We start from the raw sequence: 18,157 nt of genomic DNA, 5'->3' as shown, positions 1-18,157 counted from the left end.
TATAAGTGTATGTGTATATCTTTATTGACTCTGTATACATGTGGGTATGAGATGGACTAAATTGGGAGAGGACAGTAAGTGCTAAATATGCCCTTAGGAAAAATACCTAATTCTAGGAACTGGGGCAAAAATGAGGAAGGCCAGCTTGCTATATGCTACCCTGTGGTGGAAAGGGGAATCATTTACTTTGAGGATTTATATTGTTAAACAACTTTTATATTTACAGAATAATAGCAATAAAGCAGTAGAACATCTTTCTTTTAAGTCTCTTGCTATTTTCCCCACTGCATAGCCCAACAACATTTTCTGCCTAAAGATCAAACTACTCACCCTAAATGCCATGTGTTGAGAAGTTAATAATGAAGATGGCTGAGTACAGTGCTGGTACCTGGATTTGTGTCAGCATTCTCATAGTAGAAACTCTACAGAAATGGAACTGTTTTATACATTTGAATAATTCTTAATTGAATGCTGTCTTTCTGCTGTCAGTCACAAATCAGAGCTCTCTGAATCTTTTTTTGGAGTGAAATTTATTGCTGGATATTTGTTTTATTTTTTCCTTATTTAAAAATAAACTTATGGCTTCTGATGGTCTGATTCACTAGCTCTCAGAAGATCTTAGAACCACACTGAATATTTATTGTGCTCATTTAAGATATAAACCTAACTCTCCCCTGATGTATCAGACGAAAAAGTAGAATAGTTCCCCTTTCTCCTTTTCTTAAACTCTTTAGAGTTTTAGTAGGGTTTTAGTAATAGTCATTTACTATCTTTGAGCGGAAATCGAGAAGTGTGTTTCTCTAGTGAGATGGGTTTTGTGAAAAGGGGTTTGCTTACCAAAATGTTCTGTTTTCAAAAGAGGAAGAAAAAGTAGCTTTTGTTAACTGGATAAACAAAGCTCTGGAGAATGACCCTGACTGTAAGCATCTCATACCCATGGATCCCAACAATGACAGTCTTTTCAAATCGTTGGCAGATGGCATCCTTCTTTGGTGAGTTGAGCGATGGGTTAAATGAGCTGTGTTCTGATTGCCTCCGTTGATGATTATTCCATGCAAGCTCTAATTCAGCAAATTCATTGTATTTTGGGAATTAGTTAACAAGTAGATACTTAGGTTTTGAAGAAATTACATCCCATGGAAAATTAAGTACTATGTGTTTTCCGCAACTTTTCTTCAAAGGCAGTCCTGTATTTTTCTGGTACATTTTTTCATCTATTTCCATAATAATGCCAGGAAACTATTGTTTTATTCATCTAATGCATTTTAAAATGTTCACAGGTTTTCTTTTTACACTTTCCAGTTAGAGAGGGTTGAGATTCTTGACTGGGACAGGAACATGAAATACAGAAGGAAAATATACCTCGTTTATGCTTAAATGAAAATAATGTTTTAACTCAACCTTGTATTATACTTGCCTCTTTGCAGTCTATTTCTGCTCCCTAGATTGTAAACTGTTTCAGGGCACATCTTTGTCTTTGTTGTTTGAACTACATATAGTCCCAGCAAACTTCTTTGTACAAAGCAAGTGTCTTATTTTAAGTTTATAAAAATACAGAAAATTTACAAAGAAGAAAACAAACATTACCAATATTCCTACCACCCATAATTAACAATAACTGACATCCTGGCACATTTCCTTCCAGCCTTTTCTCTATGCTTTTACTTAAAAAAAAAAAAAAAAACCCTACCCATGTGAATGTAGGATATCAGATTTTAGGACATTACATATAAAGTATACCTGGACCTCCATCTTCGGTTAAAACCTCTTTCTCTGACCTTCGAAGAAAATTGCAATTATGAATTGAATAAGTATTTTCCTGTCTTTATTTTAAAAGATAAAATATATTATAAAATAAAGAGACAAAATTTATATTCAATTCTTTTAAAAATGTTTGAATTATTGAGATTTTTGAAAGACATCCTATGGCTCCTTATCTTTTTGCCACAACAGTAATTTTAACAGTGTTGATACCACCTTATGAAACTTGGCTTCTTGAGAGTTTCTTCGTTTACATTTCAGGCTGCTGAATGTTGATGATCATTAAATGAAATAAAGATAAGACTCGCATACAGAAAACGCAGGACTGTTAAAAAAAAATTAGGAAGAAAATGCTAAGATTAACTACTGCAGTGAGGGTCAGATTTATCTTAGGATAGGGAATATTTCTTTTTTTTTTTTTTTTTACTAAATCCCTGATGTGAATTACAGTATAATATTTTAAACAAGTGGATTGTTGTAACTTTTCAAAATTTAACTGTGTTAGCTGCTTGCAGAAATAAACTAAAAGCATTTCTGGGAGCCTTAAACTAAATGATTTCCATTTTCTCTTTAGCAAAATGATCAACTTATCTGAACCAGATACAATTGATGAAAGAGCCATTAATAAGAAAAAGCTCACCCCTTTCACTGTTTCTGTAAGTATTTGTCCTTTGCTAGCAATCATGTAACTATACTGCAAAATGGACGGCCTTTATTAATGGTTATGTGGGCCCAGATGAAACCTTTGACTTCACATAATTTTGTTTTCCTATAAAAACTGGATTTTTGTTAAGAATTCAGTTGCATTTTGTAATGAATGAAATTAAAATTCAAAGTACTTTGGGTGTTATTTAAGATAATAGTATTCAGATTATATTACTGTAGTTATTGAGTTACTGTAGTTATTGAGTTACTTTATTGATGAATATTTGTGTGATACCTGTGTTCCTGTTGGTTGGTTGAAAATGAATATTGACTGCATAGTTTACCACATATTTAACCATTTCTCCAAATGTTTAGCTATTCCTTTTGCACTAAGTGGTCACTTTCTCCATTCACACCTTTTTAAAGTCCAGGAGTTTATATTTAGGACTTTTCCCCCTCAAAATCTCTAGATCAAGTGGGTATTAATATTAATTAAACACTTTCTAGGTACCAGTCACTCTTCTAAGCACACTATTTAAATTATCCCCTGACTCCTTCATCAACCCTCTAAAGTAGATACATGGTTTTTACAGATGAGGAAACTGAGGCACTGAAAGGTTACACAGTGGCAGGGCCAGGATATGATCCCAAGTATCTAACTCCAGAGCCTGTCCTCTTAGTTACTATGCTATACTGCCTCTCTTGAGTGGTGGTAGTAATAGCAACTATTTAATGCACTGATCATAACAGCAGCTATTAAAATTGAGGTACTGCTATTCCCTTTATTTCCATTGGTAGGTGCCATCCTTGATTCTGCTAATGTTATTAAGTGTCTTCAAGAAAGAAAGGTAGGCCCTTAGGACAGTGATACATGGTTAGTCTGGAGGACTATCCAAGGACTGTCCAAGGAGTTCTTCCATTTCCTGTCATCCTTGAAAAGTATAGAATTGGAGGTTGATTTTCATGGCCTTCTTGCTCCCCATTTGCCAATAGGCCAATAATGTCGCATATCCCTAACCGAAACTATCATTATTGAAAAAGCCAATTTCCAGTTGCAGTTGCCAGAAGATTATTTTCTTTCACATCTTGTGCCAGGATTCTTTGTCTAATATCCATGATTATGGAGACTATTCATATTCATACATTTTTAGAATACATGTACATGTCATACAATTTTTTAAGGCAGTGAATCTGAAATACAGAATTTTTTTACCGTTGTATAAATTTATCGTTTGGTTTTACTTTTAATACTTGTATGCAGCATATTAAAAAAATAACAGAAAAAAATTCTATAATTATTTTGCAGTAGTTACAGTGTAGGGTTGCTATGAATTGGAATTGACTCGACGGCAACAGGTTTTTTTTTTTTTTTTTAGGTTTTGTTTTGTTTTTACAGAACAGGTATGAAGGGCTAAGTATTGTGCTTTATTTTTAGAGATCAGCACTCTTCAATATTAATAGGGGGTGATAGTTTAGGTTTCTAGGATGCTTGAAAGAGAATGCTAATGTGGGATGAGGAAAGACAGAGGCTTCTGGAAAGTGGCGAAGTGTTACTGTGGATGTTAAATCTGTCTCGTTTATGCAGTAATTTTAGAGCTATGGGAGTAGGTCTGCTAGAAAACTTTCAGTTTTACATGAAACTTGATCTCTAAGAAGCCTCATTCATTTGCAAAAGATTGTGAAGATATAGTTTTTCATCTTATAATACCAGTTTATGTGGTATCATGACATGTGAAAGAAGAGAAAGATAAAAGAATAAAAATGAGTACAATAACAGTGAAAGCAAGGGAAACGGACAGGTCCAATAGTTAAGAGTAGGACTCATTTACAATCTTGGAGATTTTCTCTTCTCTCTTCTGCCCAGTGTACTACTGAGCTGCATTTCTTTGCTTGGTTATCATTATTGAAAGAAAAATTAGTTACATGAATAAGACTCTGAAAAACAGATAATAGTGACTTAGAGGCCGATAAGTCAGGAAACTAACACAAGAGTGGCTATAGGAAATTGAATCTGTTCACTGTAACGTGCAAAAAATCCAGGGTGATGAGTATACTCACATACACTAAAGTGTATTTGTATGTACTTTATATTTACATATATATTCAAACACACATATCTATGGCTTTAATTTTACCTTACATACAATTACAGTTTAAATAGGAACAACATTATAAATCTCATTTGAACATATTAAATGGAGTAAAAGTGATGAGGTATAAAATAAGAATGAAATCTGAATAACAAATCATGCCTTTATTCTTACTGACCCAATAAGAGTACTATAACACAGCCCTCTAAAAATCATTAACAAAAGTGAATTCATCTGGAATTGAATTTTTATGGCAAATGAGTTTGCAAAGTGATATGAATTAAAGGAAAGAAAGCTTGCAGTATATATTTGAGACTGTTAGTAAAGATTTAGATAGTTAATCAAAATAGAAGGGACATACGAAGTCATCAAAAACAGCAGCATAAATCTTTCTACCTGGTGAATTGGGCTACATCTTAGGCACAGTTGGATCCTTGACGCACAAAAAAGATGGCAGACAATGGATGGCTAATCCCAGACAAGCTGCCATGTATGCTTGTGTCTTTTGTTGATATCTCTATAAGGTAGTGTCCTGTTTTACTGATTAGGACACTGAAACATAGGGAGGAACAACACATTCTGTCACGTCTCAATTGTCTGTGGCTCCCTGCTGGCCTTTGCCCACAAACACAGGTCTTCAGGAAGGAAGGCTGGGCACTCAGGGCAGGTGTCTGTAGTAAGACTTGGAGAGCAGCCTCTCTATGGGGCTATTACTTCTCGTTCTTAAGATGTTTTAGAATTGACTTTAGACAGTAGTAACCTTCCTGTTTCCTACTTGGAGCCCTGGTGGCACAGAGGTTAAGTGTTCGACTGCTAACCAAAAGGTCGACAGTTCGAATCCACCAGCCGCTCTTTGGATACCTCATGGGGCAGTTCTACTGTGTCCTGTTGGGTCACTATGAGTCAGAATTGGCTTGACAGCAGCGGGTTTTGTTTCCTACTTACCAGTAGGACAATAATGTTGAATTTACCAAGCAGAAACTACCATTTACTTGAAGAAGCACGTTGCAGTTCCTTACTTTCAATCATTTTTTTTTAAGCCAGTTACTAGTAACACATATGATGTCCTTGTAAAGCCAACATTTTTGTATAAAGCTAATTAAGGTCAAAAGCTGTTTCCCCAAGTGTCACCAATACAACCTGCTGATAAGACAAAGCTGAGTTTGTTGCTTACTATTGTAAGGGAAAGCTTACCTCATAAAGCTTTGACTGTGTGTGGGAGGTGGGAAGGGAAGGTCAGAATTTGAGAATTGGAAGTTCGGTTTAAGGTGGGTCTTTCCATGAGGGAGGAGGGAAAGGGGGGCCTGATGAGGACTAGGTAAGGGTCATGATTGCTATACTAAGGATTTGGACTTGACCCTCTCCTTTCCCTCCATTCACTCTTACCATTTATTCAGTAAATATTTATTGAGCATATACCATGTTCTAGACACTGGGGAAACAGCAGGGAATAGATCAAAGCCCCCACTACCATAGAGCTTACACTGTAATTGGGAGAGCCACAACAATAAACAAGTAAATATACAATATGTCAGACAGTGATAAGGAGTAAAATAGAGGATAGAGAACGGCAGCAGGGGTTGTGGGCATGTTTACTATTTTGTATAAGATGATCAAAGAAGGCTTCACAGATAAGGCTCATTTGAGCAGAGTGCTCATTTGAGCACAATTAAAGGAATTGTGGATATTTTGGGGAAGAGTATTCAGGGCAGAAGGAACAGCAAGTTTAACGGCTCCATGTACATGAAACAGAGTGAGTGATGGGGAACAGCTGAAGGAAGAGCCATGATCAGGTTTATATTTTACTAAGAACACTGGCAGCAGAACATTGTAGAAAATGGAATGGAGAGTAAAGCTGAAGGGAAGTAGGTGTTAAAATGGAAGTTAGAAAACTGTTGAAGAAAAGCTCTGACAATTTCCAGAGGGGTTTAGAAGGTGAAATAAACAGAAATTGGTGACTACATGTGGGAGGCAATGATTCTGTACAGGTTTCTGGCTTAGGAAGAAAGAAGGCAAGAATAAAGGTTGGTCCTGTCAACCAGGACAGAAAATAAGTAAGGAAGAGCCTTATTTTGATGGGATGATAGGACACCAGGGAAATGTGGAGAAAATTGCTTCAGTTTTGGACATGTTGAGTTTGAGGTATTTGTGGAACATAACCAAGTGAGTACATAGGTGTAGAGCTTGGGTTGGGGGAGATATGGGCTGGAGATATGGATATGGAAGTCATTAGCATATACAGGTGATAGTTAAAACAGTGGGATTTTGCTTGTATAAAATATTACTTATTTTTAAAAAATCTAAAATTTCTGCGATCCACTGATTCTTTCTTACCTTCACAGCTTGTAGATAAGACTTCACATGTATTTTTCTTTGTTGCAATTCAGGAAAATTTAAACCTTGCCCTGAATTCTGCCTCTGCAATTGGTTGCACAGTGGTCAACATTGGCGCGCAGGACCTCAAAGAAGGAAAACCTCACTTGGTCTTGGGACTTCTGTGGCAGATCATCAAAGTTGGTCTTTTTGCTGATATTGAAATTTCCAGAAATGAAGGTAGGATCACCAAAAATACTTACTTTTCATTGACACATACTCACCGTAGAAAGAACTGACATTTCAGTGTCTTTCCCTCAGCTCTGATTGCATTGCTCAATGAAGGTGAGGAGCTGGAGGAGCTAATGAAGCTTTCTCCTGAGGAATTACTGCTGCGATGGGTGAACTACCATCTGACCAATGCAGGATGGCGTACCATCAGTAACTTCAGCCAAGACATTAAGGTTGATATTTTAATCTTCAAATTAGTGGAATGTAAAAAATTAGGGGGCTTCAGACTTAAATTTGAATTGAATTTTAAGTCACGAGGACACCTAGGATAGAAAATGAAATTTTACATTTCTCCCTCAGAGGTGGATTCCCCAATTGCAGTCACACAATCTTTAAAAAATATAAACTGATATATTGGCTTTTCATAAGAAATACAGGTGGCTGTGAGAGGAAGGAGGTACTAGCCCCAGCAGATCAAAGCAGTCTTTCCCATTTTATATGCCACAATTAGGCTACATTATAATGAGAATGCCAGTCTGTTAGCTTGGACTGAGAATTAACATCTGTTTGCTGGACTAGAAGCTCTTGTGGGCCTGACCCGTTCAACCAGCTTACTCCCCCTTCACCAATAACTGGCTGACAGGAAAGCAAATTATCTGAAGGTACATGGGATCAGAATGAGTAGACAAAGGGAGTCTTGAGGAATGTCTCTCAACCAAAGTAGCTTGAAACACTTCCCTCCCTACTTAGTGAGACTTGACAAACTGTAGCCTTCACAGCTGCCTAACAACAACTCTACCCTGGTCAGTACCTGGACAGGCATTGCTAGGCTGGGCGTCTGTGACTTTTCTTTTTCTCTTTGCTTTTTTCTACACTAATCGGTACTCCCTCTAATTCATGTTCCATCTTTAAATCTGTTAACACCTTCAGTCAGGTTGTATTTTTGCCATAATGGCCTAGTTGACAATCTCTCTCTTTGAAGTGACATTGTATTTCTTTTGTTAAAAGTTTATTTTGGGGGCTCTCTTATTTTAAAATTCTGTTCATCGGACATTTATTGAACCCTTCCTGAGGGACATTATGCTATAGGCATAGAGGATGCAAAGACATTAAGACACAGATACAACTCTTGAGAAGCTTATCAAATATGCAGGGAGACAAACGTCTAGATGGATATTTCAGTTCTTAATTGCTGCATAACAGGCCACTCAAGATCAGTAGTTTAAAATAATCTGTTGTTTCTCATGATTCTGTGAGTTGACACGATTTATTTGAGTGATTCTTCTGCTTCCCATGGGTTTGGCTGGGATCACTAACTCAGTTGCATTGGGCTGGGCTGGAAGGTGCACAAAGGCATCACTCATATGTCTGGTGCCTTGGTGCTGCTCCACACACCTCTTCACATGGCTAACTTGGGCTTCCTTACAGCATGATGGTCTCGGATAGTTGGACTTCTTATGCAGAGGCTAACTTCAGAGGGAAGGAAGCAGAGCTCTTAAGGCCTGGGCTTGGAAATCTTACAATGTCACTTTCACCGCATTCTGTTGGTCAAAGCAAGTCACAAGGCTAACCCAACTTTAAAGGGAAGGGAAGTTGACTCTGCTTTTGTGATAGGAACTGCATGTATGTAGTGGGAGGAATTATGATAACCATCTTTGGAGACAACTTCGTTGGATGATTTAATAGTGTGATCACTGCCTGTTATCCATAGAGATGATGCAGTACTGTGCAGTATGGAAGAGGGCACTTAGTTCATTCTAGAGAAACCAGGGAAGGCTTCCAGAAGATTACACCTGACTTGCATCTTACGTGATGCTTAGGGGAGTAAACCAAATGCAAAAGGTGAGGAAGGGTGTTCCAGCTGTAGGGAAAAGCATTACTAGAATCTCGGAGGTGGAAACAGCATGGTATGCTTATGGATCTATAAGTGATTCTGTATTATTAAAATAAAGCTACTAAATTATTAGTCCATTCTTTGAGATGGGGGCAATTTCCTCAATTTTGAGCAGTTTTTTCCTAAATTCAGTGATGATTTTGTTCATTTTAAAAATGCTGTTTCATTTTTTTCCTTGAAGGATTCAAGAGCCTATTTTCACCTGCTTAATCAGATTGCCCCTAAAGGTGACCGGGATGGTGGACCCTCCATTGACATTGACATGTCAGGGTTTAATGTGAGTACAGTTTTTAGAGTACAGTTCTCTACAGGCAGCATTCCCTGGTGGAGTCCTCAGCCCTTCATTAAAGCTTGGCCTCTTGCTTGTCAGAAAGTTTGTCCATACCCCAGGCTCCAAGTCTCCATGTTGAGCCACTCGGCTGTCGTGACTAAAAAAAGGAACCGCAGAATTCTGGCCTTGAGTATGTGTGGAATCATGCTCACGTATGGAATCCATGTTTCCCTGGTATAGCACAGCTGGAATCCACCAGGGTGACTGTCACTGTGCACCAGGAAAGGGAGCAACAAGCTGTCACTAGATTGTCAAGAAATTGATTACTTTATCAGTTCTATCAAATTAAGGTCCTGGGTGGCACAAACAGTTTGTTCCTGGCTACTAACCAAAAGGTTGGCAGTTCAAACCCACCCAGTGCCACCATGGAAGGAACACCTGGCAGTCTGCTTCCATAAAGATTACAGCCAAGAAAAACCCTAGGGAACTCATTTCTGCTGTAACACATGGGGTTGCCATGAGTTGGAACTGACTCAGTGGCAGTGGGTTTGGGTTTTTTTGGTTTCTACTAAATTACTTTTGGAAATAACACAAAATAAAAGCAGTTCCTAGTATTTATGATGTAGGAAGGAATGATACAGATCTTGACCCACCAAAGACATTTCATAGGAAGCCTGTTCTTTTAGCGTAAGTTGTAAATACCAAGGCTGGTTCTATCTAAACATTAAAAATCTGGTCAGGCTATAGTTTGTATGAAAATCTGTTAAGTACTTAAAGTACAATATCTGTGATACTTGGTTTTAAAGGCAACTTGAGTGAATCAGTACTAATTAATTATACTTCACATTATTACATCAAAATATCTCAGAAAATTAGTATTGCAAAACTGCAAAATTTACAAATTATTTCCAGTCAAAAATTAGAACTTAAAAAAAACTTATGGCAAATTTCAAACATTTATAAGAGTGAACAGACTTAGACTGAACTCTCCATATATTGTCCCCCATATTCAACAATTATCACCTCATGGTCAATTTTGTTCCTTTTATCACCTAGCTATATATATTCCTGTCTCCTGTATTATTTTGAGGCAAATTATAGACATCATATAATTTCATCTGTAAATATTTCAATATGAATTATGTATTTCTAAAATATGAAAACTTTTAAAATATAACTACAATACCTTATCATAGCTTTAAAAATTAATAATAATCTATAATATCTAGTTGGCACTGATATTTCCAACTGTCTCAAAAAATGTCATTTTCTGTTTATATTTGAATTAAGATCTAAATAAGGTCTACATATTGTGATTTGTTGATGTCTACCTTGGGAATTTTTCATTGTTGTTAGTAGCATTGAACCTATCGCTTTCTTTGATTTCATTGGTTTTTATTTTTTTGCAACACTGGTGCACAGAATTAAATCATAATCCTTGGTCATGATATACTCTCATCATGAGTGCATGTGTGCCCCCCTTTTTATGTTTTTGAAATTTTAATGAGCCTGCATGAACCCTCAATTCAACAAGCTAAGACCTTGACATTAACTTACATTTAGCTGTGCAGTTCCTCCCTATGCCATCTTTCTTCCTTACCCCATTGTAGTAACCACCATCTTGAATCTTGTTCTTTTGCATTCTTTTTTATATAGTTTTCTTTCATCCAAGTGTATTCCTTAAATTTTTTGCTCTACTTTTTAACTTAATATCAAGTTTACCATGTTGTACTTAAATTCCTAGTACTCATTTTTGAACACATTAGGTTGCTAAGATTCACCCATATTTTTGCATGTCGTTGTGTGACTATATCAGTTTATGTTGTCTCCTGTTGACAGGCATTTGTTTTGTTTCTAGGGTCTTGCAATTGTGAAAAGTGCTGTTCCTTTTGATTCTAGTATTTTTATATGTATTTCAACTTGTTTTTTACTGACAAAAGAGTCTACCGGAAATACCACTTAGGGTAGGATGGGTGAGACAACTAAGCCTCTTAGCTACAACAGGGCACTCTAACAGGTGACCTTGAACAAATGACCCATAGTCTTGACCAGTAGGAACTCACTGAGACAATATTTGACAGTTTGGTTGAGTATTTCAGGAATGAACGTGAAATATGACTGAGTGATCCCAGCAAGACGACTCCTTATTGATGTACAAAAGAAACGGGGAGGTTAATTTAGAATTCCTATGCATTTCTGACCTTATTTTGAGCTATTATCTACCATATTTCCAGAAAAGTAGTTTGATTTTGACTATTTTTGTTTTATTTAATTGTTTAGGAGAGAAATGACCTGAAGCGTGCTGAATTCATGCTTAAAGAAGCAGATAAATTGGGCTGCAGACAGTTTGTTACTCCTGCGGATGTGGTTTCAGGCAATCCTAAACTTAATTTAGCTTTTGTAGCTAATCTGTTTAACACATACCCATGCCTCCACAAGCCTGATAATAATAACATCGATATAAATTTATTGGAAGGTAAGTTCTTTCTGCCTTAACTTGGCTCACCCTATTTGTCTTCTTGTGGCACTGTCCTTCACTGTCAGAGGCAGGGGACTGTGGTGGGAGATGAAACTCTAGTGTGTGTAGATATGTGCATCCATTAAAAGGTTCAAATTACAGAAAGTGGATGTTGCTTCTGGTTAAAAGAGAGTGCTGGGGTAAATCTTACTTATCTGCCGTTTCCCTGTAAGAGCATAGTGAAAACTATCATACATTTGAAATATTCTCTTAAGTGACCACATAACAGTAACTCCACCACCGATATGGACAGTGGATTGTCTATTGAAAAAAATAATTATATGTAGCTTTTTTCTCCTTTAAAAGCTACAGTATGACTCCAGTATCGTTCTTTTTAATGTTTCCAGTATACATGAAAAAAATTACAATATTTGTTACTTGTGTGTGGGCTATCTTTATCTGTCTCATAATTTATAACACTTTCCTATTTTGCTTTGTGAAATGCAGATTTGACCCCTCCTAATGTAGGTACTGTATTTAGTACTTTTCTGTATTCTGTAAATATATTCATTCTGAATGTTGTTTTTTATTAATACCATTCTTTCCATCTGAGTTGATGTTTATTTTTTGCATTGTTCATGCTGTGCTATTTCTGTCTTAATATGCCTATAGAATGAATGACTAAAAGCAAGAAACATAATTGAAGCTTAATTAGAATAGCAGAGAAAGGTTTTGATTATGTAAACTCACCACCTAATTTGCCTTCTATATTGGTGGGATAGTGTAGTTGTAAACACATCAGAAACCAATTTTGGCAATTGGAATTTATGATTTGATGTAAAGCTTGTATCCCTCTCCTGTGAGTAAACAAATTTATCTTTTATGATAAGTAATCTTTGAAGGGACCCATTTAGGTTCTATAACATAGATTATTTTGTATTCTTTAGCTATGTTACATTTGCTGAATGTCATTGATGCTTACAATATATGAATCGTCATAATGACAAAAACATTCTCCTTATCTCTGTTTCCCAGGCTTTCTTCCTTCTGCCCTTTTCACACCCTCACCCGCATGCATACCAACACCACAGTAGTTTCAGGAAAAAGGAAAAACAGTGGCAGCAGTGGTGGCAGTTGTCAGGGGGAAGGGGTCAGTCTTAAGGTTTTCTTTCTAGTTTTTCTGATTCAGAGAAGGTAGTTTTCAAAGAGGGATTCTTCTTGGTGAGGAGAATTTGAAGCTGCGGTGTTCATTCTCTCACATCACATCACGTACCCCTCTCTCTTCCCCAGGGAGATAGAATGAGAAATTAGTTTCATGATCTTTGTCTTTTTGACTGCCACAAGCAGGATTCCATTGTCCTTATCACCTCCTAATTACATTTTTTTTTTTTTTTGATTAATGAAAAAAGTTTCAGAATTAAAGAACATGTTCTTTGAGGAATATGACTAATTCACTATTCCTGAGATCCAGTAAAATAAAATAAAAATTATATTCTCTACATAGATATGTAATGGAGAGGGAAAATTGACAAAATGTAGATTTTTCAGCAAAGAAATTCAGGATGAGGGATTAGATCAAAAAAAAAAAAAAAATTAAACAAAAAGGAAGACTGGTAAGTTTTACTCAGTCTGGAAAATTTCAAAATCCCTTTGTGTCTTACAGTAGAAGGCATTGTTTAGAGTGGCATATTAAAAATGATCTGCTTTTTATAGTCACTGAATTCTTGCTAGATACCTTTTCCAACTTGCTCACTTTCCTCTATTTGTCACGTTTGAATTCTTTTGCTAGTGTTCAGCATGCTTTTGGAATTTTTCAGTGTGGACAGGATTGATAAATATTTCCATTAGTATTTACTGTATTTGTATAAGAAGATACTGTGAGAAATATTTATCAATCATCTTTATTTAGAACATATGTATGCCCTGATATGTCTCCCAAAAATATATTTGACTTTGACTGTCAATGGAATTTTTTCTCTCTAAATTTGTTTTATAGATTCTTATGAAATTTGAAGCTTGACCTTATCACATCCCAAATTCATATATTAGTATGTCCTCATTGGCAAAGAATTATAACTCTAGGTAATTAAAGAAAAGTAAAAGCCCAATTAAGTATTGAACCTTCATATCAAATTGTGCAAACTCTGTGGGCTAGTTATGGAAAGTCCATCTCAGAATTCGTTTGTGGTGCTGGAAAGTACATAGGCTACAGAATTAGACAGACTTGGTTCAAATCATGGTTCTACTATTTACTATTTGAGTGACCTCTGTGAGCCCTGGTTTTCTCATATGTAAAACAGGACTAATAATGTTTACTTTGAAGAGTTTCAGAACAAGTTAAATGTGACTATGAATGAAAAAGTTTAGCATACAGTATGTGCTCAGTAATGGTCAGCACAGGAGGACGAAAGTGCCTGATAACATCGCTTGGCACATATAGCGAGCAGTCAATACATGTTTATTCCCTTCTCTTTCCTCTTTGTAGCCTACTTTTTAATATATTCACTGTTTCCTCTGAAACTTTTATCAATTGCAGATGCTAGTCTGACCCTATAAATTAATGTTTTATAGTTCTATCTTGTATATCAGCCATTAAGATTTTACTTTTAACATTGCTTGAGTTATCTACAATCCAGACAACATTTTCCAATCTGGAATACATATGTTTTTTGAAATACTTTACCATGGCTCTGGCACCAATGCCTAGTGCTTCTGGCTCTGAGCATTTATTTACCCAGGCAACTTGAAATGCTGTTAGATAAATAAATGCTCACTTATGAAATCTGTTTTACTTTCCAGGTATCAGGAATTAAAGTATTAATTATATAATTGGTTGAGAAAAATAGGAAGAAATATGAACCTCTGAAGCTTATAATAGTTTCAGAACTCAATCAAAATATAAGCTCAGTGTTTTGTGTTTTTTTTTAATGTTATTCACTACATCATCAGGCGCAACAGAATTTAGATATTTTAATTAAAAATTAAACCATTGTGACACTGTCAGTGTTTGTAATTTAAAAGTATAATTTGGATACTCCTGGCTGGAAATAATGTAAAAATTCTTTAATTACTAGAAGAAAATCTATATATGGAACAATATAACTATAACAGATAGGGATGATTAAACAACTCAAAGGTAAATCCAAAGTCATGTGTGTCAAGCTGTTGATCACAGTATATTTATATTTATAAACATATATTTGAGGACAGTTCACATCCTTAATTTGCACTGTTTAATAACTCCTACAAGCAAGGCAAGCACAGATTCTAGGACTGTTTAGTTTAACTTGATTCTTTCTTAAAAAGGTTCTCATACAGGTTGTTTATTATAAAGTGGTGATGTCAGATAAAACAGACTGATCACTTTTACCTTTTAGGCAGACCATAGGGGAAAAAGTTAAGCAAAAAATTACATGACTATATAATAGAGCAAAAATTAAAGCAGATTTTGGGAAGGCAGTTAGGTGATGGTATTGAAAACCTCATGAAAACACAGTGGGCAGTTTATTTTCTCAAAAGTTGGCACAAAGAATAGAATCCTTCCATTCTTGGCAAGGGCGTGGATCCTGTTCTGGGTGAGCTGGTGTGTCCTGGCTCTGGCACTTGATCTGAAGATGACTGAAGGGATGGCTCTGTAGGAAAGGGCCCCTGGAGCTCAGATGGTTATAGGTTTATATGTCACATTGTCCTGGGTCATCACATGCACCAAAGTCTAGAGAGTGAGCTGAACTTGCCTATGGCTTAGAAGTGATGAGAGGTAAACGCTTCAGTTTTTCACGAGTCTGGTGATCAGATGTAGGCTAAGCCATTCCATTATCCCCTAACTTTGCTGAAGGGGAAACTAATAGGTAGTCATTTAGGACTGTTTGCAATCCAGGGGATGGCAGGAAGGCAGATGGAGCATGTAGAACCCATATCTCCACCTACTTTGTGGCACACTTAACCCATGTTTTCCTGTCACGTGGTGTAAGCACTGCTATGAAGGGAATGGTCGGGGAGGTTAGGTTATCACAGGTTAAACAATAGTGCCTGCAGGAGTAGAATCCTTTAGGTGATCTCTGAGGTCCAGGAACTTACTATGAGGAAATATGTCTTTCTCTTAGCGTTTTTTGTGGTGGGCCGTATATTAAAAAATTAACATATTTTCAATAGTGACAATCTAAAATAACTCACGAAGCCTATAAAATGGTTACATCCCTTACTATCTATTTTTATATTACCTGTAATTCCCCCTCCCCTTCATCGCTGTTTGGTATAATTAAAATCTAGGTTTGTGTGCCCAGAAACTTTCCTGTGTAAAACCAGCACTGTATTGGCGAAGGTACAGTGCTTTCTATTTCTGTTTAATATGTTAATGTTCCCTGACTGCTAAAAGATTTTATTAACGTTAAGCCGATCCTTTTCACATCTAACCATAAATACAGATCTGACTACGTAAGTTTATTTGTTACTTTTCTGGACAGAGAAACCCATGGCTCAGTAGTTCAGACATATCAGGTAAGGGAATATAGATGGAGAGATTTAGAGCAAATGGAGGCTTCCCAGACAAGCCCTTTTTCCCCTTCAAGAAATTGTAGTATTATAGGAACCATGGCGTAGTATGTATGGCCAGTCTGTACCTGCCAGAATTGTTTAAAATAAAACTCCTGATTCCCTTTGTCCTAAATCATCAGTGTGAACTTATGTCTACTGTAGGGGAGAGCAAGGAAGAGAGGACATTCCGGAACTGGATGAATTCCTTGGGAGTCAACCCATACATTAATCATTTGTACAGGTAAATATTTTACTGTGTTTCATCTTTATAGTCAGGATCCAGCTTTTCAAGTTTTCAAACTATGTATGTTTACATGAGAACATTTTCTAAATTCACAAGAACTTTAGCCAACATTTAGAGTTTTAGAATACCTCGGGGATTGGCAATACAATGGATTTTAAAAGAAAAATATCTGAAAAGAGAAGAATATGATAATATCAGTTATAATTTTTGATGGTGACATAAATAATTCAAAAAAGGTAATCCATCTTAACTCCGTTATAATATTGATCAAGAAAATAATAAAGTATTATTTGATAAAATTACTTTATCATAGCAACATTTTTCATTATAATTCATATTCTTTCCATTTGTTTTTTTGCCAAAAATCCTGTTATTCCATAATTTGTTGTGTATATTTTTTCTAAGTTGTAAAAAGAGCTTGTTTTCCCTGAGTATTTATTTATGTCATTCTTTCTCGTTTAAAAATGACAACACATTATCAACATTGGTAGTGCTAAAAAATATATAATATTGAATCATTTACTGTGCTGTCTGACGGGGCTGACGATGTGCGTTCTTTCAGCGTGTGGATGGGAGAAAACTTTCCTTCTCGCTTCATTACAGAAGCTACCAACTTGCCTTGAAAAAATGCAACAGAACTCAACTTCAAAAAATTATGACATATTTTTAGGAAAAAAAGTGTAATTAACTAAATCTATTAATAATTTATACATCAAGGGAACTTTTGGGTGAGAATTAAGTGAGTTATTATTCAAATGTGAACTGAAAACAAATGTCATAGAAGACTAAGTTCAGCGGGTGAGAATTTATGATGCGATAATTTCTCCTGCTTGTTGTATATTCAGAACAGTCTTTAAAACAAGTATTGTCTTATTATGATAACTGGCTTGGATGTGATGGACCCATACTTGAAAAACTCTCAAAGAATGTGTAAATTCAGCTAATGGGAAAAGATGTCATTTAGATGGGGACCCCCATTACAGTAGCAAGGCAGTAAAGGACTCAAATATTGGAGGTGAGATCTTTATGGACTAGACAATTCGGTAATATATAATTGAAAGAATGTCTATAATATATAATTGAGAGAAAAGAACCATAGGTGTAGTATGATCCCATTTTTGTTTAAAAATGGAGTTAAAAATTGTACATATTTCTATATGAATTTAAGCTGTGCTAGTTTGCTAGGGCTGCCATAATGAAATATACACAAACGGGTGGCTTTAAAGAATGGAAGTTTGTTTTCTCACAGTTCTGGAGGCTAAAAGTCCAAATCAGGGTCTTGGCCATGTCGATTCTTCTGTGAACTTCTCTCCTAGTTTCTGTGACTGCCAGCAGCCCTTGGCATTCCTTTGCTCGTAGATGGATCTTCACGTAGTTTCTTCCCCCAGTGTGTGCATCTCTGAGTCTGTTCTGCTCTATTAATAAGACACCTCTCAGAAGGGATTAGGTTTAGGACTCACCCTACTCTGGTATGACCTTATTAACACAACAAAAGAAAACTATTCTCAAACAGGGTCATATTCACAGGTACAGGGGTGAGCACTTCAGCATAACCTTCTGGGGGATACAATTCAATCCGTAACAGATGCATACCAAATATTTGTATGTAATCGTGGCAGTGGGAGTGGAGAGTAGTGAGGTGACTTATTTTTAATGTTAGTAACTTAAATATGGTTTGAATGTTTTACAATGGGCATGTATTTCTTTTACAATTAAA

General features: G+C 36.1%; 1 protein-coding gene across 1 annotated transcript in view; it reads left to right on the top strand.

Annotated features, from left to right (window-relative positions):
* PLS1 (plastin 1) overlaps window positions 1–18,157 on the top strand; it is an 88,562-nt gene that overhangs the window by 56,257 nt on the left and 14,148 nt on the right. The window contains exons 5-11 of the mRNA XM_004385069.3: window positions 860–992; window positions 2,336–2,417; window positions 6,884–7,049; window positions 7,131–7,273; window positions 9,116–9,211; window positions 11,486–11,681; window positions 16,359–16,437. Coding sequence (XP_004385126.1) covers window positions 860–992; window positions 2,336–2,417; window positions 6,884–7,049; window positions 7,131–7,273; window positions 9,116–9,211; window positions 11,486–11,681; window positions 16,359–16,437 — 895 coding nt within the window. The remainder of the gene's footprint in view (window positions 1–859; window positions 993–2,335; window positions 2,418–6,883; window positions 7,050–7,130; window positions 7,274–9,115; window positions 9,212–11,485; window positions 11,682–16,358; window positions 16,438–18,157) is intronic.

Source organism: Trichechus manatus, unplaced genomic scaffold (assembly GCF_000243295.1).
Source record: "Trichechus manatus latirostris isolate Lorelei unplaced genomic scaffold, TriManLat1.0 scaffold00132, whole genome shotgun sequence".
Lineage (NCBI taxonomy): Eukaryota > Metazoa > Chordata > Mammalia > Sirenia > Trichechidae > Trichechus > Trichechus manatus.
The sequence above is the reverse complement of the archived record's forward strand: the minus strand, read 5'-3'. Positions and strand labels throughout refer to the sequence as shown.